The 26,793-nt window shown below is 30.5% G+C and overlaps 1 protein-coding gene across 2 annotated transcripts in view; it reads left to right on the top strand.

Annotated features, from left to right (window-relative positions):
• Positions 1 to 26,162, top strand: part of LOC118200332 (uncharacterized) — a 109,093-nt gene extending 82,931 nt beyond the window's left edge. For both annotated transcript variants that reach the window (XM_085816678.1, XM_085816674.1), the window contains exon 14: positions 10,984 to 26,162. In XM_085816678.1, coding sequence (XP_085672804.1) covers positions 10,984 to 12,429 — 1,446 coding nt within the window. In that variant the 3' untranslated portion in view covers positions 12,430 to 26,162. The remainder of the gene's footprint in view (positions 1 to 10,983) is intronic.
• The last annotated feature ends 631 nt before the right edge of the window (positions 26,163 to 26,793 follow it).

Genomic DNA, 26,793 nt, shown 5'->3' with positions numbered 1-26,793 from the left:
CTTATTTCAGTTTGTTTTCTATTTTGAAATTTAAAGATCATTGCCATTTCTTTTAAATCATTTATTTGTATATAGTGTATTTATTATATATATTGTATACAGTAAATGAATGATTATAAATCCTAAACTGTTGCTGTTAAACTTGGTTTCCTTCTGTGAACTAAATTGTATTTCATGTGATGCGAGTTATTTCTAAACTTATACTAAATGTTTATTTTTGTTCAAAAATTTATTTGAAATTATTGCTGAAGAAATTTCTGATTGTTTGATTTATTAAAATATTTGAAATTTTTAATCCATTAACAACTTTAGAATTCTTTTAGTTTGAAAATGATTATTGCAAATTATTGCATTTAAGAATAATATATCTCTTACCCTCACTTTTATTAATTATAAAGAAATTACATGTTTTCACTTGCTTGTTTTGCATTGTATTTAAATTTACTTGGAATTACAAGGAATGGAATATAACTGATAAAAATCTGTTAAAACATATTAACATGAACTGTTGATATTTATATTTAACAAGTTAATTCATAGTGGAATAATATTTTATGTGCAATATGTTGATGCTTTTTTTAAATATTGCTTAAAATATTGAAAATAACCTGCTTCTGTTCTGTTTTATTTATTTAACATCTCAACAACATCTGGCTTAAGAAGCATCATAAAATAGCAGAATGATTATGAAGTGTTGCATTATTGTAAACTAGAAACATTTTTGTTCATTTAGGGGAAATAATAATAAATTAGTACATAAGAAATACATAAATTTTTTTGCAAGCCCCATGCAAGTGTGAAAAATTTGGTTATGATGGCTAATGGGATGAGTGGACATGTTGTAAGGAATTATTGTGCTTCTCTCTGTGTTCTATATTCATGTAAGTGGTTTGTATATCCTGCTGCAATCGAAAAATCTGCGGCTGGAATCTTCATGAAGGTACAACTGATTAATCTCATTTCCCAGCTTCTAAAAAATCCAAATTTTAATTATATTATAAAATTGAAAAAATATCTACAGTCAAAGTAAAATGTGGCAGACTTTCCGGCGGATAGATTATGTTGTCAGGATCTCATGCCATAGTTTCCGGTTAAGTTGTACTGAGAAGGGCTGCAACATCAGAGTGCCTTACATGATCAGCTTATCTTTTAAATGTATCACTGCGAAGTAAGAGAGAAGTTTAAAGTAAGCAGGCAGTCGATACACTAAGATGTTAGGGTCTTGAATAAGAACGAATACTCCCTGATCGCTAAATGTAGACTTTAGAAGTACTGAAAGCATATGGCAGTTCTACGACACTGTCTGGTAGACAAGGATACAGAAAAATGCAGGAAAAGGAAGTACGAATAATTTTCAGCCAAAGATAAAAAAGCATATGACCAAAATCAAGTACAAAATACTAGCTGCAAATTATTACAAAAAATGAAGTATGCTAGAACAATAGAAATTAAGGTATAAATATGTCACTAAGTCATACTTCCACTATTGAAATGTCCTCAAAATGTTAAAAATAGTGAAAGTTTATCAGTGGGAGTGGGGGCATTTCCAACTTCATTCACTCTACCTGAGAGGTCTTGATCACATCTATAATGGAAAAGTTTGCAAATATGTCTTTAATTAAAAACTTTTAGGAAGTCGAGAAGGCTTGTGCCATGTTCATATCATTAACATAAGCAGCATTTAGATTTTGAGCGTGTGGTTGCCTCTTGCTTTCGGGGAGAGCATCAGATATCTTAACTTTGCAGGTAACATCAAAATTATTTCTGATTTTACAGCAGCAGTGTAAGACTTGAACTTTGAATTAGCAGGCCTGTTCAGAAATTATTAGAAAAATTTAGTTAGAACATTAGCACTAGACTATTCAGAAATCTAGGGTACCTTGGCTTGAGCAGACTTGGTTTTGGGGGCATGATATGAAGTTTGCAGCTTGTTTTCTACTGCAGTTGTAGCAGTGAAGATTTTCTTTACACTTGGCAGTGCAATCTGAGCTTTTGTGGCCTAGACCAGACTTTACACATCTGGGAATAGTTTGCATTCCTCTGAAGAGTGGTAATAGTGCTAGCAGTCATCATTGGGCCACACCACCTTTATACTTATAAGGTTCAATTTTGATTTCGAAGCTTAAAGCATCCATCAGATTATGTTTTTTTTCCACACCATATTGATTTACTAATTGTGCCTGAAAGAGAGTTATCAGGACCCGCTTACAAAATCTATGCATGGGACACACTTTAATTACATTGTAACAATTAAGTACTGCTTGACTTCGTTAGCCTCATAGTCAGAGGGTAATCCCTTGAAACAACTTTGAGTTTAGCAGTGGCACTATGGAAAACATAGTGCTGGATCATGTTATCTCTGAGATAATAAGTAATTTTTGTGAGACTTTTTGGACAGGCAGGCAAAATTTTTAGAAATTGTCCCAAGATACAAGCTTTGAACATACAGGTTGTTCTTCATTGATTTTTCTCATGTAGTCAGAGAATTTCATCATAGGGATTATCATTATGGTTTTTGCACACACCTTCACAGGTTGTGGAATTGAGGTGGCATCCATGGGAATATTACTACATTCACCAGTATTAGCAACATTAGGATCTACATTTAGAACATTACTGTTGTCCAAAATATCAAATGTATTACTATGAGATATTTATAACATAACATTTCACCATTTTAGCGAGTTGTGCAGTTTTCTTGGGCAGTATAAAGCCATCAGCATTTACCAGGTTACCAGGAAATCTTTAAAAAAATTTTTTTAGAATCTTTTTTTGTAATTTTAACCCTTGAACATGAGGGCTTCTCATCAAGACCCTTAGCCATTAGTGGCCATTTCCAAAAATAAGGTAGCACGTGCGTGCATGTGTGTATATATATAACATGAAAATGAATATAAAGTTCATTAAGACACCATCTGTTTAAGCAGATAGCTATTTCATGAAGTGTCATAGCTGATTAGACAGCAGTAAACATTCTTTTGATCCTGATGAATTTAAGAACTGTATAGAGATTAGTGCTTCATAATATAGATTTTGCAACAAGTGAATGTCTAGTATTTAACTAGTCCACACTAGTCGGCAGGCATCACCACTCAGCAATAGTATATGAATTGATCGTTGATAAATATGCACATAAATACATTATAGAATTAATGTACTCTTGGAAATTTAGTATTTTTTTTTTTTTTTTTTTTTTTTTTCCCTATAGGCATATTCAGGTACTCTATCAAAATAGATGTAACTTCTCAGTTACATTACAGAAAAAGAATACACAAGAATATATATCATATGAACAATTATCAAGTAGTTGTCACATGTTCAATGCAAATACCATAATAAAGATGATAATAGAACAGAAATTAAACAAATACTTTTCACGTATGATTCAGTGATGCTTACAATCAATGCACATACACTGCTCATAAACTTTCTCCTGTGTCCGAGACAGACTAGCGACAGTATTTTTCTACTGTTTTGTAACATTGTGTAAGGCAAATGCTGCTCCAGCTTTGTACTGGAAGAATGAGACAAGTAATTTGAAGTGTATTAATGTACATACTGTCAAGCTTTCTTCAACTTGTGATGGTTGATAAAATACAGATATCGTAAGATAATCAGAATAATTACGATCAATGATTAAGAATTAGACTCTTCAGAAACTATTTTTTATGTAGTGTTCTTAAAATAACCATCTAATGGCCGTTGTTTTATGATCTTGTATGATCTTGGAAGGACAGAAATGTACTGCAACTCCTGTTGGACCGATCAGGGTGACCTACATACATGAGAGAAAAATGAATAAAATGCACACTCTTTATTCTGTATACATCATTCTAACATTTCATTTTTTTTTTTTTTTTTTTTTTTTTTTGGCCTAATGCTGTTGCAAAATCTTGGTGTTTATGCTGGAAATTTTCGAAATACAATTTTTAGAACGTAAACCATGTGTTTTATCCTTGTATTTATATGTTGCAACCAATTGTCACCTGGTTGAAAGCTGCAAAAAATACAGCAGATTCTTCACTTTCTGTGCTACAGAGCTTTTGTTAATTGGTCAAATTTTTTGACTACCTGTAATCTAAAGATGTTTATGTACACCCTATAATGGTCTTTTGGCAACTTTATCTGTTGTTAATTATGTTCCTTTGCCCAAACTATAATAACAAATGGCAAATATACAAGATAACAAGATATGTAGTCAGTGATAAAAAATTGTGCCTTAAGTAGCAGTACTAATCATCTGGTATGGAATTGCTGTTCCAAGGGAATGACCAGAACCTATATCATGCTGAAAGTCATTCTACAGATTCATCATCTGGGAAATAACTTTATGTATCATCCTTGCATTTTCGGGAATTTTTTGCCTATGGATTATTTATTATATATTAAAGAAATGCTTTACTAGTAACTCATCTGTTTATCAAAAGATTGAAGACTTCATCTTACCAAAAATGTTTGTTGGTTCAAACATAGCATAGTCAGCATCTTCAAAAAAATAAATATATTCTTCCAATAGCGAGCTTCTCTGGCTATTGGAGAAATATATTTATTCTGTTGATGATTACTTTAAATACATATTTAGTTTTTTAGTTGCTTTTCAAAGTATCCATTAATACAGTCATAACAGCAATCAAATAGCTAGCTTACCACATTGATGAATGTAAAACTCTAAAATAGATATTGAGACACAATTGTTTTCCTTTACAATGTAGCATGATGTGTTCTGGTCTCTGGCTCTTGTGTTTAGTCCTGAAGCTGAAAATGGTGTATATATCCATTTATTCTGAAAAATGAAAAAAAAATATCAAAATAAATATCTCCTGACTTTATTATTGGGAAAACTTAACAATAAAATAAATAGACAAATTTCTGCAATTTGAAAAGGGAAGTTGCTTCAAGTATAATAACCAAATAAAAGTAAATTCATTGGAACATCCCCTCTACTGTCTTATTATCCCACACACCAGTTCAGTTTTTAAAAACTTTGAATACAAACTTGCCATACCTCAGCCCCATCTGTTTGGAAATTATTCTAAAACTACAAATCACTAATGCAGCAGATACATCAGGTTTATATACCATCCCCATTCATGATGAAAATACAAATACAAAAACTGAGTGTATTGATTCATCAAAATTTCATTTCAAAATTTATCAGTAGTAATTGCTGATCATAAGAAAGATATTTATAAACTTTTTACCTACCAATACAACAATGAAAATAGCAAGTTTTTGGTAAAATACTGCTTCAAAGTAACTGAATGGGACATAGCTAAAATCAGCAAAGCCTGGCACAAAAGTAGCCTTAAAATTAGAGATGCATTACAAATTTCCATAAGACCATGTAAATTTTAAGTAACTTAAAATTTTGGATTTACCGTGAAACCTTGTTCACAAATTTAATTCACTCTTGAAGATAATTTGTCTCCAAAATATTCGTAAACCGAAACAGTTTTTCCTTTAGGGTTTAACTTAAATTAATCCTTTTCCACATCTCAAGTGATTGCTTTGAAAAAGTACTTTGTACGTACATCTGTAATGTAAAACTGAGGTAATTGGTTAAATCTAACATATATGTAATATAATATTGTACAAATAAAATTTAAAAAAAAAAAGAAATACTTTAACTGTATAAAGGAAAGTTCGCAGTGCAACTGTAAAGAAGCCAAAAATACAAAATGTTATTGTTTGAAAGGGAAATCTTATTTTATATAAATATCTGGCTGCTGCTTTTCTGCCCCCCCACAACAACGCTTTCTTCTGTTATGCAGAATCACTGAGCCATTTTCCCATCAAAAGTTTGTTTGAATTGAAACGTACTGTACTCTGCCCAAATTTGATGGATCAAATAACTAGAAACATCCTCCCTTCTGTCATCATCATCTGAAGACATTTCATCTACCATATTAACTATATTTTGGAATATCATTTGTTTCTATATCATGACATCGTTCATCATCCAAATTATTTTCCATTTAAAAAATTTGTTTGTGAATCAGTATTCCACTATATCAATGTTACTTAACCCTCTGTGTGATGCAGCTTGTTGGGATCACGCAAACCTGTATTTAAACAGCTTCTGTTAACTAAATTTATATAATTTTTTGTTCTAGTCTATCATAAACTTCCATTCATTAAGATATCTGACTAACTGATCCATAAAACAATCTTTACAAGAGCAATTTTTTAAAACCTATCCTTTTTCACCACTAATCTAAACAAGACTTCTTATTTTGCATATTGTAAAGAAACCAGTTATAAGATGGAGTTCAAATTCAGATATAAGCCACATAAATTCAAAATTAATTTTAAAAGACAGCAGAATATATATCTAAAAGGGAAAATTTGTCTTAAATGGAGAATTTTCAGGGAATCGTAGCCCATTTTACTATAAAACTTTTGCATGTGCAGAAAATTAATAACTTCAATAATTAATAATAATAATATAAGGTATTTCTTCCCTCCTTTCTGCATGCCTTCATGGTGTAATGGTTGCACACTCAGCGCATATTCGAGAGGTCCAGATTCGAGTTCCAGCGAAGACGTAGCTCATTTTTCATGTCTTCTGCTTCAAAAAACCTAATAGCTCTACAGGGGTGCCTGATGGTAGGTAAAGATTCTTCACCACCACCAGGATTTGGCAGTTGGGTCCCCTAATCTCAGGTCGCCCTTTAAAAGGCGAAGTATGTAATGTATTTTCTTCCTCCTTTCTGCATGCCTTTGTGGTGTAATGGTAGTACACTCGGCATTTATTCAGAGGACCAGGTTTTAGTTACAGTGAGGGCATTACTCGTATTTCTTGTTTCCTGCTTCAAAAATATGTCTTTACAATGTTCCTTGAATTAATATATGTTATATTTTTATTGAATGTGTTTATCAGGAAAAAACATAGCTTTTAATTTTGCAATCCTGAATTTTCTGGAAATCAGACTTTTTTTAATGTCCAAAGGTGTCAGATTATAGATATTCATGGATTTAGCAGTCTCGAATCTTTGGAATTCTGCTGTATCTGAGACTGAGCACTGTTGTTTTCATTTTACCAAAAAAGAAAAAAAAAAAAAAAGAAAGAAAAAAAAATTACACCAACAGCTGAACAGTAAAGAAGCTGAACACTGGCAGTTCAACCCAGATTCGAATCTAAGCGAATGAGCAGTAAAAGGGCATTTTCATAGCTTTTCCCTTGTAAAATTTGGATGCGAGCCACTTTCTTCTCCTCCAGGTGCTTCCTCGTAGGGAAACCCTCTTTTTCTTTGCCATAATCAGATAAACCAAACCGAATATGACCCTCCCTCTCTCTACAAAAAATTCACATGCCAGAATGTGGTTGATTCACAAGGCATAAGGATCTTATTATTTTTTCTTCTTTATGACAAAATAAAAAAAAAAATCTAAGCTTTTAAATAATATTTTAAAACAAATATCATTGTTTATATTGTTAATATAAAAAATAAAACATGTTATATAACACCATACAATATACACCTTGATTTTTATAAAATTTATTACCAAGTGTCCATTATAATATTCTTTTTTATCAACAAAATATTATTTTAGATTGTAATTTACTTTTTAATATTTGATATTTTTTGTTTATTCATTTTAAATTAAACTATATGGAAATAAAACTTCAAACTTCTAAAATTGTCATAAGTATAATTTAATACAGTACAAAGTCCGTAATCCGGACTCGTCAGGACATGTGGATTATAAATCATCAATTTAAATCTGGTAAAATGGCATGTAGAAATTATACAGTTAAAAATATGAAATCGTAATTTATGAAATAATGAGCAATTATGATCTAAAATGTATCAAAATTTACAAAAAAAAAGCTTAATATTTATTTGTTTACTTTATTAAACATTTCTTTCAATGTAAGTTAAGTTGCTTCGTTTTTTGCGCTAAACGCGCATACATAAAATTAAACATGCATTCGTAACATTAAACGCGCGTGAGTAAAGCATAGAAAAAAAAAAAAGTTTGTGGCTTTGAGGTCCGGATTATAGATCATTCCGAATAATAGACGTCCAGATTACAGACTTTGTACTGTATAATTGTTTGTAAATAATATATTTTTATGATTTCACTGCTGGTTTGTGAAGTTCCCATTATTTCTAGGAAGTTTGGCTTTTAAAATTTGGACTCTTTGAATTATATATATACATTGTAGATGCATGAGAATAATTTTTGCTAAATTTGTATATATTGTGCATATATATGGTGTAGTTATAGTTAAAGTTACCCTATTTAGACATATTTAGAGAACGTTCTAGTCGACCTATTTCATTGAAACTTGGTATATGCATTATATGGACTATGGAGGAAAGGTGTCCTTGCATTTATTCATGCTAGGTCTGATTTTCCACACCTCCTTTTTTTAGCTTTATTATTAAGCATTGCCTTCTTTTTCCTTTGTAATTATGCCGCCTAAAATTCAAGAGGAAAATCGCAAAATATTTAAAAACAACATATTACTAGAATTCTCAAAACAGTTATAGGAATTCCATGCATTTTTTTTTATATTTGCAATATTATTTCTTCAAAAACTCCCTGCTCTAGCATCAAGTTGCCTAGAAGAGTTGCCATAAAAAAGAAGGAAAATATATGATGATATTAACAAGTCCAGTTAATTTAATAAAATAAAAATATTTAATATTTCTGATTAGGTACCTCGTGATTTAAATGCTCAAATTAAAAATAAATATTTTATAGGAGTTGCATTTATTGCTTTCAATCACTTGATTTGCTACTTAGTAATAGAAAGATAAATTTGAAAGTTAAATGTCTTATCCTTTACTAAATGGCAATATGCTGGTGCATGAAGTTAATAAATATTCTGTTTGAGGCAGAGCAACACATTGCTTTCAAGTAGCCAAATTAGTGGATTAAAATTTAAAGGTAAATATATTGTATTTTGCCAAAGTACATTTTACTAAATTGCAACTGTTGCACATGCTGGAGATAAAAATGTTTTATTTTGAGCAGTATTGCCACTTCTTACTTTTAAAGTAAGAAGTTGAGTTGTTAAACTAGTTAAATTTGTGCAGAATATAAAATAAATTGAAAATAAATTCAGAATTCAAACTTTGAGGTGCTCATGTTTGGATGGAGGACTGTGTGTGAAAAATTTTTGTGGCTGTAGCTGCTATCATCTTTGTACAATGCATGCATGCAGTTTCTTCATTATTTATTTATTTAAATACACTGGTTATCATAAATTAAGGAAAAATCACAAAAATAGCGATGATTCAAAAATAAGCCAAACCGTGTAAAATTTGAATATGTTGCCAAGTAAGAGTAACTGTATAAAACTGCAATATGCAAATTAGTGGCGCTGCTTTCGGAATAATGACAGTGACATCAGAAATCTGAGATAGCCTATTCGTAACAATGACCTCCAGGCATCATTTGCCTGCAGAACTGCGATGGAGAGCCATTGGGAGACTAGAGGCAGGACGAAGTGAAACAGAAGTGGCCAGATGGCTAAATGTGAGTCCTTCTGTGGTTCATAGACTTTGGAGGCAATTTCAAACCACAGATTCGGCATCTAGGAGGTTCAGCCAAGGACGACCAACTGCTACGATGAGCGCCGATGACCGATATTTGATATTATGTGCACACAGGAATAGAACCGCTTAAATCTCTTCTTAGATCCTCCCTTGCTGCAGCCACCAGAAGGTTTGTGTCACTTTCAACTGTGCTTAGAAGGCTTCATGAAGGCGGTCTGTATGCGAGGCGACCAGCCATTTGTGTGCTTGTGTCATGCCATAGGAAGAACCGTTTTCAGTGGGCACGACAACATGTCCACTGGACACCTGATCAATGGAAGGTGGTTCTCTTTACCAATGAGTCCAGGTTTAGTCTAGAAAGCGATAGTAAGCATTGTTTGATACGGAGAGAACCTAGAACCCGTTATCATCCGTCAAACATCTGTGAAAGAGATGCGTACGGAAGGGGCAGTGTCTGTGTTTGGGGTGGTATCTCTTTGGGTGGACTCGCAGACCTCCATGTCTTTCCAAGGGGAACAGTGAATGACATCCTTGATCCTTACAGAGATGACATCCTTAATGCTTATGTGCGCCCATATGCCTGGGCAATAGGCGATGCTTTCTTGTTACAGGACGACAATGCAAGACCACACAGGGCTTGCATCGTAGATTATTATCTTCAACAGGAAACAATTATGCGCATGGAGTGGCCAGGAACGCTGCGGCGTGCAATGAACTGGAAGTTGATCTGTCAGCACTATCGTTATCTTCAGGGCAGATATTTTTATTTTAGTCTGCTTATAATTCCTTACTAAATGTAGTATTTTATCTCAATGTACTCCGTCTTTGATATGATTTCAATCAAATTCCACGTCATTATAAATATCACGAATACAAATCAAATAGTTTTCTGGTTGCAATTTTCTAATTTCGGCTATGCGTAATGTATGCTTTACGCATGCGCGCGTTGAAAGAAATGTTTAATAAAGTAAACAAATAAATATTAAGCTTCTTTTTTTGTAAATTTTGATACCCTTTAGATCATAATTGCTCATTATTTTATAAATTACGGTTTCATATTTTTAATTTTATAATTTCTGCATGCCATCTTACCAGATTTAAACTGATGATCTATAATCCGGAAACATCGATAATCCGAAATCGCTGAAGTCCCGACGAGTCCGGATTAAAGACTTTTGACTGTATAACTTTAAAAAAATCATATATGTAAGTGAAGTTAAACTCTAAATCAAGGTTACTGTGTGACAAGGTATGCTCTTGTATGATGTCACTAATTTAGTCAAAAGCAATATCTTCTCTCTCTCTTTTTTTCCCTTTCTGTGGATAAGCGATGTCAGCATTGAGAAGAGCCTTATATTGTTTGCCTACTAACCTTGCTCTAAATTTCATACTCTTTTACTCACTTAAAAAAAGATTGATCTTTTATAATGCTGCAGTATCAAGTTTGTTCCTAATTATGATACTTCTTTTGCAGCCAAAAAAATCACATTTGCAAATGCAGGTGGATGGCTCACGGATGAGAGCTTATTCAGTTGGAAGCCAAGCACAGAAAAAAGTGAGCAATCCGTTGGAACGGGAACTTGGTAATCTAATGAGGATTGATCCTAGAACTGGTGCCAAGTCATCTAGTGCACCTCTTCTCAACAACAGGCCTCCTAGGATACGTTCTTCTACTAGTCGAGGGGATGTTGGTGAAGATTTAATGGAAATAGATTATAATAATGCAAAATATTCGTCAAAAGGTTTTGATTTGTGTGATTCAAATTTTACTATTGAGCCTGTTGGTCGTAGTCGTTCTGGTAGCTATTCATCATCTTCGAACAGTGCAATGAAGCTTTTGCATGATCGAGATAAAGCTAAATCTCATTCTACGGGGCACAGCTGTAATCCAATAAAAGATGATCTAGAAACAAGTGACTATTTACGAATGTCGCCATTAAGTGATTCTACAAAATCCACCACTTCTAATAATACATCACTTACAGCTTCAAAGAGTGATACTCCTACTATAAAAAAGGCTGAACATTTACATCCACCTGGTGATTATGTAAGTTTAGATCCAACGTGCACTTATCAAACAATGGCAAATACTTCTTTACCTTACACTTTTGTTAAAACATCTTCTGGCATTAGTGTTGAAAGTGCTTCATACAATAAAAAGAATTCAGCCCCTGTTGTTTCTAATACATCTGTTTCAGAAGAAAAAAGCAAAGACCTAAATGACTCTACAAGTCTCACCAGTACAGCTGTTACTAATAACAATGTGCCTGTAAATTTTCATTCAAGCCTAGCTAAAGAAACTCCTTCTGATTACATGTGTATGGACTACAGGAAAAATTCAGAAAAAAAGGCTACTGTTTGTGATGGTAGAGTAATCACTAATGACCATTCCTCTATAGATGTATCTAACACGGAGTCGAAGTGTGCTGAAAAGATAGATTCTTCTCAGCACTATGATAGATGCAGAAAAAATCAGTCTTCTTCCTTACAACAAGTTAAGGGATCTTCAAAACCAACATCTCCTGCATCAAAATCTCCACCTTATCAAGCAGCAGGCACTGTCAACTTTTTGCCTAAAACACCACCTCCTTCTCCGAGTTATGGTGCCATGTCTTTCTCCGTTTCTGGTGTTCCATTAATGGAAAATGTTGTTCGCCGCCTCTCCCAACCAACAAATGCAGCTGCCACTCAGTCTGCACCAAATTCACGTCCAAACTCTGTGTGTGGAGAGATCCGTTTGAACTATGCGTCTTTAGATTTACCACCAGCTTCTGAAGAAGAAAATAAAAATACAGCTGGAAGGCTTAAAAGTTCTTTGGAAGCGGAAGCCAAAGAAACCCCTCTGACTTATGCACAGATAGATTTTTCCCCGGTAAGACAAAAAGCTTTCCAAGAAGCAGAAAGTTTAAGTCATTTGTAAAATGTTTTACTTCATTGTTTATGTACGGTGCCTGATTATGAGTGTACTAAATTTAAAATGTTTGATTGAAGCTTTAGGTTTAAAATGCCTTAGTGCAAACCTTTAAAAAGCAAATCAAAGCTTATATTACAAACTTTTATTATTGTTAGTATATTAGAAATAGAGTTATGTTTTTAATTATTTTTGTTAATGTTTGTTTATGCATGTTTTTATACATAAGAGTTTTATTTTGCACAAGTTGATCATTTATTTCAGGCATACTGATTACATGTGCTATTTTTAATGTGTTGCTAAGCATCTTTTATTGCAGAAATTAAGTTAAATTTGTTTCATTCAATTATTGATCAACATTGTATTGTAATTTATAGTCAAAAATAATTCTACAATTATAAGTATTTTTGCAAGAGGTTAATATAATTAATATGCTGCATAGTTTTTCATTAACCATTTTACATTGTCCATTAAGAAATTTATCTATTATAGAAATTTTTATTATCTTGCATATATCAGTGCATCAATGGCAGTCTTGTATCTGTATAAATTGTGTAAATGCATAATGGTAGAAACGACAGCATGTAATTTGAACTGCTAGAAAAGACTTTTAAATGTCTGCTTACTTATCAAGGTCATCCTTGTCTGGTTATTAAAAATCAGTTATTGAAATTCTTAAAAAATTCTTTAATTTTAACCTGGAAGTACGTGATTGTTCTGTGATGTACTACGAAGTGGAAGCTAATCTAAGACCTTAAACTTGTAAGTAAAGAAAAATAAAGAGAAAGTATTTAAATTTATTTAAAGCAAATATTTGTAAAATAATCAAATCCAGTATTTTTCCAAAGTGGTTTGAATAGATTTTATTAATTTATTCTGTAATTTTAGTTATACTTTTCTAAACTCCCTTTGGATATGAACTTAGTTAGCTTCTAGTGTTAATGTATAATTCTGTAATCTGTGGAGATTATTTTAACTGTTGTACAAAAAAAAAAAAAAAAAAAGGTGAATTATCTTTGGAAGTAAGAGAGATGAAGCGAAGAATGTATGTTATATTATTTAAAGAATTATATTTGAGAAATTTATCTATATGTATTTTTTAGGAATTTTTTTTCAAAATTACTGTTTATAAAATTAGTTTATTTTTGCTTACTGTAGAACTATTACTAGCATTGTAAATTTCAATTACAATATATATTTGTTTTCAAACATTTTTCTTTACTGTAAAATTATTTTTAGCATTATAAATTTTGATTCTGTAGTATATTTATTTTCAAATTACTGTTCGCAAAATTAGTTGTTACTTTTTCTTACTATAGTGCTGTTTCTAGCATTATGATCTTTGATTACATAAAAAGTATACAGCAGTTGTTCTGTGTCATAAAACTGTCCAGTAATATTCTTATTTAATTTATCGAAGAAATTATTTTTATATAATATCCTTTGAATTGAAATTAGACATAATTTGATTTTTGTACATATTCTATAGGAAAAAATTTTATTATATGTTTAAAGCAAGCCACAAACTAATGCCAGAAATTTTAAAATTTAACATTTTAATGGCTAGAACCGAAAGTTATTTTTAATGTTAGTATGTTTTGGAGTTATTAAAATAGAATTATTTATCTAGGAAAATTTATAAAGTATTTTGTTTAGTATGTTTACACTAAATTAAGCTTTGCTACCTATTCTATTCAGTAGAAAAGTTGCTTGGAAGTTTTCCTTGCATTGCACATTATACAAAACAGAATTATGTGTCATAATCAGTTTTATATGTGAATGAATCATAAATTCATATTAATTGAACTTTGTTTTTCTTTACATTAATTCTGTTAAGTAAATTTATTTGTATTAGTAGTAACTATATCAGTTGTATCAACTCCAGCCTAAAATTAGTAACACTATAACCTTGAGTTTTGCATAGACTTTTGTACAAGACTACAATTGATTGAGATCTTGTATATAAATCTATGCCAAATTTCAAGGTTATTGTGTTACTAATCTTTTGTTTCACTTGGCATGTTTCTTTTCCATTTCCAGCTCTGTTGGATGATTTTATTGAATTTTTACATTTTCATCAGATTAAGTTTGTGCAACAGGCAATGCAGTGTTTTATTTAAGAAAATTTTATTAACTTGCAGATTTAACAACATTTCCATTGTTTGAATAAAATGACAAGAGAAATTGATTTGGGGGTTTTAAATGGAAGGGGGTGCACTAATTTCAAATGTGTCCAGAATAAAAAATAAAGCTACACTCCCCCCCCCTTCAGTTTGTATTTTTCATTTCATTTTTGTTGTAAACAAAAAAAAGTCCTGATGCCTGGTGGTTTAAAAATAACCATAACCACATAAATCACTTGACCTTTCGGTCTGCCTGTTGACCACGCTTTTTATAAATATTAATAAAAGATGGCTTTTACTATTTTAATTAAGTATTAAAATCCAAATGAAGCCTTATTAGATATTTTATATTTGTACATAAAAGTATGTAATTAAACGTTTCAGTGCATGCTGCATAAAATATAAATATCTAGGTGTAGAATTTTATTTATTTCCTTATATTTATTATCAAGTCATGCAGTTAAACTTAGGTAACTCTTAACCTTAACATATATAGCAGTTGCATTGTATGTTTCCTAAACTTCATTTAGTACTTTTATCTAATTAATGTGATAAAACTTCATAAATTAAAAGTAATTATTTTTATAAATATATTTGTATATAAAAAGGCATAATCTTTTTAAAATTGTATAATAAGAGAACTATAAAATTACGTATTATATATTCATTAGCCGGTGAACTTTCGAATTTCGGCAAGTTAAATCATAAATTATTTGTGTGCTACATGTGTTGTTTCACTGTTTTGTAAAATTAATACTGAATTTATCATATGTGGGATCATGTTTATATATATGAGTCTTTGGTAATATTGATTGATGGCTTAAAACTATTCTTTCAAACATCCATTAACATTTTTATTTTTCCAAATGTTTGATGCTTTAAGAAAACTATTTAAGATGTAATAAATACATGAGTTAGTATATTAAGGAAGGTTAGCTATTTTAAACTACTCCAACGGTATAGATTCTGTTAATAATATATAAATATTTTTATAGCTGTGTCTAAAATTAAAATGTGAAACATTCTTGTCTGTATTGATTTAGAACAGGGTTTCTTACTCTCTTTTAAAATGAAACCCCTTTTTATCACTGTTATATGACAACCTATTTTTTGCAACCACAGATATTAAATATAAAATAAAGATATAAAAATAAATATCTTCTCAGAAATAATTTACTTCTTTGGTAAACAATATGCATGCAAAAAGAAGTAGTTTTAGAATTTATTTTAAGCAAGCAAAAATTAAAGAAAATTGTAATGAGATAGATGTGCTCATTTTGTGCTGCAAAAATGTTTGTGCGATATTTGACACTGATGGACATAAAGCATCTTCAACATGTTTCAATAGTGAGAAATCGAGTTCTAACTCCAATTCAGAATTCATCAAGGGTTTTTGTGAAAACTCAAGTTTTAAGTTTGAATCACTAGAAAGTTTTACAAATTCCTTTGCACCTTTAACAGATAATTAATCACATTAATATAAATTAATGTAATGTTTTTAAAGTCTAATCTCATTCATGTCGATGCAATTTCTTTAAAAGTTTTATAAAAGCATTTTCCTAAAATTCAAGTATCGAGTTGTATTTTCGTGACACCAAAATTTTGATTTGCGATCCCATTCAAGCTCTACCCGCAGTTTAAGAAACTCTGATTTAGAATAATTGTTGTACTTTAATTTGCTAACTACATATTCAAGTCGATATTTGAAAGCATTTAGTATAAATTCAAATAATTTTTTAAAAAATAATGTTGTGCTTGTTACGTTGTGCATATGGGTATAGCATCTCAGAATATAGATTAATGTTTCGACTTGAATTCAGATTTTTCAGGCATTTGAGCATTAATCTGAAATATATATATATATGTTGGTATCAATGTATTTCTGAACTGTGTTTAGAAAAATGGAAGCTTGATGACATTTGAGTAACCTCCATTCCCTTCAGGATTGTCACCTTGGAAATTGTTGTAATAATTACAGAAATTTTATCAATATTTGAATATCTTCTAAACATTCTTGCATTATGTTGTTTTATACATCTCTTGCCTTTTTCTGAATTGTTTCAACTGTGCCAAATTCCGTTTCTTACCTTCATTCTGTGGAAGATGAAAAAGTCACAGATTGCCATATGAGAAGAATGGAAAGATGTATAAACAACAACTATGTAGCATTATCTAAAAATTTTATGCTTTAACAGATGTTATCACTATTAGTTCCTAATAATCTGCTGCTCTAAGGCTAACCAGAATGTGGACTATTGCATAATTATTCACAACTGTGGATTCGCATGGTCACACAGAGGCTTCCATGTATCAGTGACAGTGCTGTGCTTTGATTATTTGCCATTGTAGAATAAATTCTTGAAAAATTATTTTATGCTTAAATGGAAAAAATGATTTTGCATTTCTTCTTCCCCCCCCCCTTTTTTTTTTTTTTTTTTTTTTTTCTTAAAGTGAGGACTGCTGTTTGTTTTCTGAATTGAAACCCTGTAATGTCATATTTAAAAAAGTTGCTGTCAGTTGTAATCCTGGTAATTTTGAAAGATTGCATTCGTTGCCACTTATGCTGAAAGTTGATGAAAAAAGATTTTTTAAAGATGTTTCTGCAACAGCAGAATCATTGATGCTATTGCATCAGTTCTCAAGAGAACTAATAGGGTATGCTGACTACTGGATTTTCAGCTGTGTCATTTTTTGTAGGCTTGGTTCATAAATCTTTTAATGCCTCCATATTTTATCTGCTCATTTGACTTGCCTTGAAAGTGCCTTAAGTGTATTATGATGCAGAGATTTCTTCAATTTTTGTTTGAAGATCTTGGGTACGAAGCTGTGTGATATGTATCTGAATTTACATTATGAAGTCATATTGCAGTTGAAAGTATCAGATTAGATTCTTGAAAAAAAAAAAAAATTCCCTCCAATCTTGTGGCTTTTGCTTAAACAGAAATTATGTATTTTTAGAATACATGTATCTTGAATATATCATTTCTTTTAAGAAAAAAACCTATATGAGTAATTAAAACTTAATTAGTAAATTTTTGTCCTGTTACAAACTTGTTTTAATATTTGTTGCATTTTGCAGTTATGAAAATGGAATGAGTATATAATTCTGAGATTTTTTTAAACTAATTTCATTATTATGTCAGATTTTAGAAGCACCTAATATTATGCAGAATATAAATAACTTCAACTACTTGATTATCGTATTACAGTTTTTGAAAGTTCTGAGTATTATTCAAAATATAAATGCAGTATCTTTCCAATCTTAATTAAGTTGCTAATTTTCACATTTCATGTCTTTTAATTTTGAATGATAATGATAAAATATAAATACAGTCAAAAGTTGTTAATTCGGACACTCGTAATCCGGAATGATCTATAATCCGGACCTCAAAGCTAAAACCTTTCTGCGCATGCACTGCATTGGCACATGCGCACAGGCGTTTTATGCGTGCGCGTAATACCTGGACTACTGCGCATATGCGTGTGCGCAAGTGCAGAATACGTTTTCGTCTGCACGTTTAATGTATAATGGACGGTGTAAGCTAAAATTATCTAATTATCTATTTCAGTTAATGTTAATGATTGCGTTGTTCCTTAATCTTCGAATTGGATCCCGCTTATTATTTTTTGCAGACTGTAAGAGCAATTTTATAAAAGTAAACTTGAACTTTCGATTATGTCAAATAGAATTTCCGATGCTGGAACTTCCAGGACTTGAACAGCGGAACTTTGTAACTGAAGAAGAAATTATGTCTGTTTATAGAATTAAAGAGAAAGTATTGTCACATAAAACGAAGCAACTTAAACAACTTACATTGAAAGAAATGTTTAATAAAGTAAACAAATAAATATTAAGCTTTTTTTTGTAAATTTTGATACCCTTTAAATCATAATTGTTCTTTATTTCATAAATTACGGTTTCTTATTTTTTTATTTTAGAATTTCTGCATGCCATCTTACGAGATTTAAACTGATGATCTATGATCCGGAAAAAATCGATAATCCGGAATCGCCGAAGTCCCGACAAGTCCGATTAACGACTTTTGACTGTAATACAAAATTTTAAATTTAATGACAAAAATAAATTTTAGTTCTCATTGTATGTACACATAGCTAAAAAAAATGAGACAGTTCTATATCTCCCGTTCTACTGCCCGATTCACGAAATTCAAATTGCGTTCTTTATGTCTCGAAAGAGCGACTTACTATATATATATTAGATTTATATATAACACTATTCTAGGTATTTTGACACAAAATCAGACTTTTTCTGAAATAACATGCCTTTTTTTTTTTTTTTACATATTTCTATTCTACGACTCAAATTATGTTTTTTTCAGCTGCGCCAAGAATAGTTCACTTGGCAAACTTCTAATATATGACAACCTATTTTCCTTTCCCTTTCTGCCTCATGTGAGAGGGGAAAAAAAGACACGATCATACTTTTTTCAGATAATGGTCTTTATATTATATTTTTAATTATAATTGTTATTATTTAAAGTATTTTTTCTTTTTGGAATTTTATTTTAATTGTTTAAGTTGCATGGTTTCTTTCCAATAACTGTTTTAAAAATTTCTATTTACATATTCGAACTGCGTAGTTTAAATCGAAGGTGCATCATTTATTTATTTTTTTTAAATAGTTTTTTTATACTATATTTTTAATAATAGTTAGTATTTTAGGTAATTTTTAGACTTTTATTTTAATTGTTAGTGTTGCATTGTCTCTTCAGATAATTATTTTAAAATTCTCTATTTATTCATTCGAACTGAGCATTTTAAATATATTTATTAATATAAATTTTCCAGAATTTGATTTTATTTATTTGAATTGCATTTCTTTCAGAAGAATACTTTGTAACCCAGACTACGATGCATTTGAAAATTGCATATATTAAAAGAGAAAATACAGTAAAGCACAGTTAACACGCCTTTCAATGTTCCGTTCAGAAAAGATATATATAAATAAGAAAGATGTGTAACCGACATTTTAACTTAAAATGACTTGCATACACTGCTTTAAAAAGTCTTATCATTGTGCCCATTGCTTTACACAATTTTATCCTACATTTGGTTTCTTAAAATGTTATTCATATTTTAGTCAAATATTTTATTTTTGAAATCGCAAGAATCAAATATCATAAGATTTAAAAGTTTTAAATTTTAAAAAAATTCAAATACTAAATTTTACACAAAAATTTATTTTTTCTTCTATTTTTCTTCAGGCATTCTGCTTCATTCGTGCTCTTTTTCTTTAGGCATTCTGCAAGTATATTAAAAAGCATCCAACTTTTTTAAACATCTTGGTATTTCTGACAATCATTTTAAATAAAGTTATCGACTTCCATTTCATAAAGGCCCACAAACGGCCGAGCGGTAAAGTCTCTGAACACTGGTAGTTCACTCTGGGGTTCGAATCCCGGTAAACGGGCTGGTTGCATGCGCGTTTTTGTGGATTTTCTCATGTGTAATGTGTATGCCAACTGGTTTCCCTTAGAAAGTTCTTTACGATGGCATCCTTCCTTTTAGGCAGATAGCCCTGCATTGCCGTAACTTTATAATCCAATTCAATCCATTTCATCAGTATTTGGTCAGAGCCTTTATCAGTCTTTAGAGGCTAAGCATTTTGAAGGTAGGAGATGAAAGGAAAGATGGTTTCATCAAGAGGTTTTGGTTTATTTAATTATGACAAAGCACACTAGGGCTATCTGCCTGAGGGATGCCTTCATGGATGACTTTTTAAGAGAAACTGGCTCGTATACACATTACACATGGGGAAAAACCACAAAAACGCCCATGCAGTTAGCCCGTTCACGGGTTTCGAACCTCGGACCGAACTACCAGTGTTCAGCTAATTAAATGCTCGACTGCTGTTTCATCAGGAGGGGAAAAAACCCTCTTTAGGTGACATCCACATACATCACTGGATAACACCATGTGTAAGATATTCGCTTTTATAGAAAAAATAAAGAATCGAAGCAAATATACTTAGGATAATGGACCAAAACGTAAAAAATTTCCCCTCCCTCCGAAAATAAAATATTGAAACTTCGACCTTAAATTTAATGGATTACGAAATATTCAATTTGACTTATCTTCTAAGTCCTAGTTCCGACAACAATTCTGTCAAAAATTCCGAATTGCTGAAGCTGAAGTAAAAGGTTTAGTATATATTCACTGTATGTTAATAAAGTAAGAATGTAGAATTTACGCTGATGCAACCTTTTGTCTGAATGCACAACATGTAATGGAAGAGAAGGCTTGTAGAGATCTGTTTTTGACATGCCTCGAAAAGTAGATGTCATACTCCTTTTGTCTCTTCAATGTCAAAAAACTTTCCTTTGAGAGACAACTTTAGTTTTGGGGGAAGGAAAAAAAATCACAAGAAGACAAATTTGAAAAACATGCAGGACGATTGAGTACACATACTTATTTTCGGAACACAAGCGGTCCTCCAATTGGTTATTGAATAATGAAAAGATGCCTTGTCATGGAATACAAAACATTTGGAATACGTTTTCTGACTGAATAACAAAAGATTAAAAGTCATCTGCTTAATTCACAACCATTTACAAGTCAACTACTTGGGCAATTGCAGAATCGTTTTGATTCTGAGCTTGTAAGACAAACCTAATATCACTGGATTTAAACATTTCTTTAATCTTCCGAGAACATTCCTTCTTTAACTCATATTCCAAGAATATTAAATGCATATAATAATTGCAAAAGAAATTGAATATTCATTTGCACTACGGCTTGGTAGTTTACTAACGAGCTAACAAAACTTAAATCCTGCCTTTTGTGTCTAATACAACAATATTTTAAATATTTACAAATAAAATATTAAATTGTAGATTTAATTGGAGCCTCACCAGTTGCCTAGCATTTGAAGATTGTTAAATACTAATTGTTTGTTGCAAAGTCTAACCCAGGCTGCATGGTTGGTTTTCGTAGTTTTCTAGGTTCTCTTTACAAAGGTTCTGTATGAAAGCATCTTAATCAAATATCTACCGTGTTCTTCCTATGTTCAAATAACCAACTAACCTAGTTTAAGAGCGATTTCCGAGTGAAGCTACTAGCAAAACCCGAATACTCATTAAAAATCACGTAGCTTGCCAATCGGGAGTAACATGAAAGATACGGCGCCAATAATTTAATTGCTTTTATGGTACGCTGTTTCTAAACTTAGGTGATCATTCCTTAATTAAATAGCCCACCAGCGACCGAGCGGTAAAGACGCTGAACACTGGTAGTTCGGTCTGAGGTTCGAATCTCGCGAGCGGGCTGGCTGCGTGGGCATTTTCGTGGTTTTCCGCAGGTGCAGCGTGTATACGAACCAGTTTCCCTTAGAAAGTCCTCCATGAAGGAATCCCTCCCTTTAGGCAGATAACCCTCGTGTGCTTTGCCATAATTAAATAATCCAATCCTTAATTAAATATAATTGATTTGTAACTTCTACTAGAGCTGATTTTAAGAATTGTAGTGTAAATAAATAATATCGTGTGCAATCTTGATTAATATAAAATTAAAAATATATGCATAGAAAAATATTTTCATTCAGACAGAAAGTTTTTTCAAATATTTGCAATTACTTTATAAGAAGGATTTATTAATAACCGTAATAATTACTTATTATATTACTGATGATTAGGATTCAGTTCTTGACAATACAGTATTCTAAATTAGAATTTTAAGGATATAATGAAAATACGCTACGCACAAAAATACATTTTAGGATAAAAAATGAGTTGATTTTTTATGTTTTAAAACTTCTTAAATTCATTTAATAAACATCGTATCCTCATTGTTAATTGAATCCAGAATGTTGGGTGTCATTTATATAATTATTCTTACTTATCCAGCCATTAAGTAGCTGCAGATCATTTCTACATAACCATTGAACTTCCATTAATTCAGTCTCTATAGGTTGTATGTTTATATCATAATTTGACTTTTATAAAAAAGTTTATTCTAAATCTTATGTTTCTATAAAAATATACTGTGCTTTAAAAATATGGATGATGGTATTAGCCGCTGTTTCAGCCACTTCATAAGCAACAGTTTCTTTAAAAATAAATTATGCAGTTAATGTCAAAAAATATATTTTTATAAAATTCAAATAAACATCAAACGAAAATTCTCAGTTTTAGACAATTCGATTTAAACAAAGTTAATGTGAAGTCGCAGACGATAAAACGCCAAAGGTAAAAATTTACTCTTACAAATATTTTTTTTTTAAAAAGGAAAAAAAGAGAGAAATTTAAAAAAATAGTTAAAAATTTGAATAATAATATCTATAATTTTAAAAAAATAGCTTTTCAATATAGTATTAATAAATATTTATTATGCATCATTGAGGGAAAAAATTTCATATAATTAATTCTCCGTAAAATTTTATTTGAAATTTAAGGTTGAAAATAGCTATGGCAATTCTCTGTAACAAAAATCCATAAACCACATATGGCGTTATTATCGCTCAAAAAAAAGATGCCAAATTCCAAAACACGAAAATATGTAAATTCGTGTATATAGAATATATAGTCTTAGAAAATTTTGAATAAAAATGTCTAATTTTTTTGCAGGTATGCCAGAAACACACCTACTTTAAGATGATGGTAAAAATTTTATAGGCTATAATTCAAATTTTTTTTCGAAAAATTTATAAAAATTATTTAAATATAGAAATTTAAAAAATAAAACACAAAAAATGGGTAAATTTTATTTGGAATGAACCTAAATTTCAAAATGTGAAAGGAAAAATCAAAAAAATTTAATTAAAAAAAAAAGAGGTATTAATAAATATTTGCCAAATTTAATTAACATTGAGGAGCTAAAATTTCGAGAGCTAATACTTTAAAAACTACTTGTACAATTTTTACAAAATTTGGCATTTTGGCATAATTTGAGTCATAGAATCGAAATGTGGAAAAAAATTGGTATGTTATTTCAGAAAAAGTCTGATTTTGTGTCAAAATACCTATGTTAGAATAGTGCTATATATAAATCTATCCTAAGTCGCGCTTTCGAGACATGAAAAACACAGTTTGAATTTTGTCAATTGGCCCAATAGAACAGGAGATATAGCACTGTCTCCTTTTTTTGGAGGGGGAGCAGTGTAGGTACACTGCTCCCCTCCAATAAAATAAACTGAAGGAGAATTTTTTCTGAAGGCAGTAATTTGTTACAAAGTGAGTATGTAAACATATAGAATTGTAATTCCATGTATTCTTTTTTCCCACAAGGTTCAATATTTCATAATCCCTATTTATTAATTTCAATATTTCATTATTTTTATTAATAATGAATTAGTAACAAATAGGAAGAACAATATCTTGGTACAAAATTTATTAATTATAAAAGAAATAAGCTACACAACTATTAATGCTGAAATGAACTTGCCGAAAAATTTGTACAATTTCACTAAAGCTTAAAAATTAATAAAATTTTACTAAAATTAGTGTATTTAAGTACACTACTATAAATGTAATTGGGCTACATGACATAACTATAAATGTAGTAATCAGAAAATAAAATAATAAAAGAGCAAAATGTTATTTAACTGTTATTAAAGAGTGGCAAAGTGTATGATAAATGTTCTAGTAAACACAAATTCTGTTAAAGTGGTAAAAGAAAGTTGATTCAGGGTATGGTCTGTATTATCGTATAGTTAAAAAATACTTATTTTTAAAATTAAACAAATTATTAAAAATCCAGCACTACTGCATCAATATTAACATAGTTCTTTAAAATATTCTGTTCACTTCACTTCAACATGAGTAACTATCTGGTATATTTCATTAAAAGTTTTAAAGTAAATGCATTTGATTAGTTTTCAAGTTGTTGATTTTGTTTTGGGGGGCGGAGCAGGTGAACTTGAAAAATATGTACATTTCTATTTTTAATAATTCTGAAATAGTAATGGTTAATGAAGATGCTACTGATGTTAATGTTTGAAACATTTAAAAGTATAAAAGAAGTGAATAAGAAGTTTTTATTTTTCTAATAAAACTTTTTTTTATCAGTCCCTTTTTATGTTTTATAGTATGCAAGCTGAAAACATGTTTTTGGTTAATAATATATTCAGGCAAGAGAAATTTCTAAAACAACTCGTTAATGCAATGAAAAAATGAGCCAGTTTTCCTTAAGTCTGATATAAAGGCATTTTTACTTAGCAGATTGCTCTCAAGTACTTTGCCAGAATTAACCAATTGCCATACTAAATAAAGTATAAGTGTATAAGTCGCAGAATAAACACTTGACAGTGCAGCATCTGAAACTGTAAATCTCATAAAATTATTATTAAATAAAATCAAGAGCGTTATTACTTTTATTTTCCTTGATTTTATGTATGTGATAGACATGTAAACCATAATTAGTAAAAGTGAGCCATTTGAAAAATATTTTTATAAACAGTAACTAGAAAATTGCACACTGTCTATAACCTGATTAGAGTTACAAATTATTGTATTTTTATTAAAATTTGTATATACTTTTTGTATAAGTGTTTTCACAAGATGTTTATAGTGGATAAAAAAAATGTTTCTGTGAAAAATTTAACTTGTGCAATATTGATTGGAGTATTAATTTTATACTGCTCTCTCTTTCAAAAATTACTTTCAGCAGAATTTATTTGAAAAAAAAATTTTTTTTTTCAAATAATTGCATGTTTTAAACTGTGAATAAATTTATGTGTAGGTTTTTAATTTAATTTTGAAATTTAAAATACATTTAACAGAACTCTGCTTTTTAAAGTATTATTAAATTTTAATTGGTTGAAACTGGAAATGATTAGTAAAAATGTAATATTATAGGAAAAATGCTTCTTATTTCTTTAAAATTCTTTGAGTATAATAAATATATAATTTCTGAAATATGTAAATCACATCATAGTCTGGCACTGGATTTTACTTTCATTGCATTGCTTTAAGAATTTGTGACTTATTTGTTCCTTTTAGCATAAAATTTATAATGAATGAAGTTTCTGTAATTGAATTTTTTTTGTTTTCACTTGTAGTGTTAAGCAAGTCTCTTTTTTGTGCGTATATAATTACAGAAATTGTCATGTTCATCTGGAAAAAACATGTTATACCTCATTCTGTTAATTGTTGATGGTGATTGTTTACATATAAAATGTAGAATAATTTTACAATGATGTTAAATTGTCTGTTGAAATAGATGCTAGGGCTATGCAGTAGCTGCTGTTTAAAGAAAATTAATACAATAAAATATGCTAAAAATTTTAATTTTTTATATACACGTGACAGTTAAAAATTAAATGATACAGTGTACAGTAAATTGTGGAGTTTTCATCGATGGAAACCTCTGAGTTGTTAAAAGTGCTTATTACCATAAATATTGAATTTTGTAAATTTGTATATTTTTAACAAATTTAGTTTGTAATTTAAAGATGCAAACATGCACAAGTTTGTAAACTATTAAAACACTGCCAGTGAATTTTTTTTTTTTTTTTTTTTTTTTTTTTTTTTTTTTTTTTTTGTTCTGTAAATTACTTGATCCAATAGGACAGCTTTCTTTGCCAAAAATAAAACTATTATGCTTCAGTGTGCTGTGTAATAATTTGCTTCTGAAATAAATTATTAAAGTGTAATTTCTACTCTTTTTGTACCTATTAATTGAATCGAGTGGTGTATACTAATTCAATAGTAATTTATTACACACTCTTTGCCAGCTGAATTAAAGCACCGTGAAGGGATATCTACAAAATCATGCAGGTTGCAGAATTGTTAGAAGTGTTTGAAACATGTAAATGTAAAAAATTTTGAACTTGCAGATTGCATGGCTGATGCTTGGTAAGATGTAAAGGAAAGAAAACTTGTCATTCTTCAAGTTCTTAAACCTGTGAGAACATCTTATTAAGAAAAATTCACTGGAAGTGATTGAAGATACATGCCATGGCATATACAAGGCATAAGGAATCCTATCACTATTTGAGTAATTCGTAGATAGGAAGAATTATCAAGCTATGAGCTTTCTCATTGTGTCCATTTTCCTTTGATTGGGGTGAAGTGTTTTCTATTTTTTGATTATGGCAAAGCCCTCAAGAGCTATCTACCTGAGTAGAAGAATGCCTTTGTAGTGGACAGGGGCGTAGCTAGAATTTCCAGCGCCCGGGGACAACTGAAGAATTTGCGCCCCTTTGTGTGTGTCAAGAATGGAAAACACTTCATTAAAAAATTTCGTAGCATCAATTTGGCGCCCCTTGGATGCTGCGCCCGGGGACAGATGTACC

This window comes from Stegodyphus dumicola, chromosome 1 (assembly GCF_044657685.1).
Source record: "Stegodyphus dumicola isolate Sdum_Otavi_A_Nest chromosome 1, ASM4465768v1".
In the NCBI taxonomy this organism is placed as follows: domain Eukaryota; kingdom Metazoa; phylum Arthropoda; class Arachnida; order Araneae; family Eresidae; genus Stegodyphus; species Stegodyphus dumicola.
Note: the sequence above shows the minus strand (reverse complement) of the source record. Positions and strands in the feature narration are given on the sequence as shown.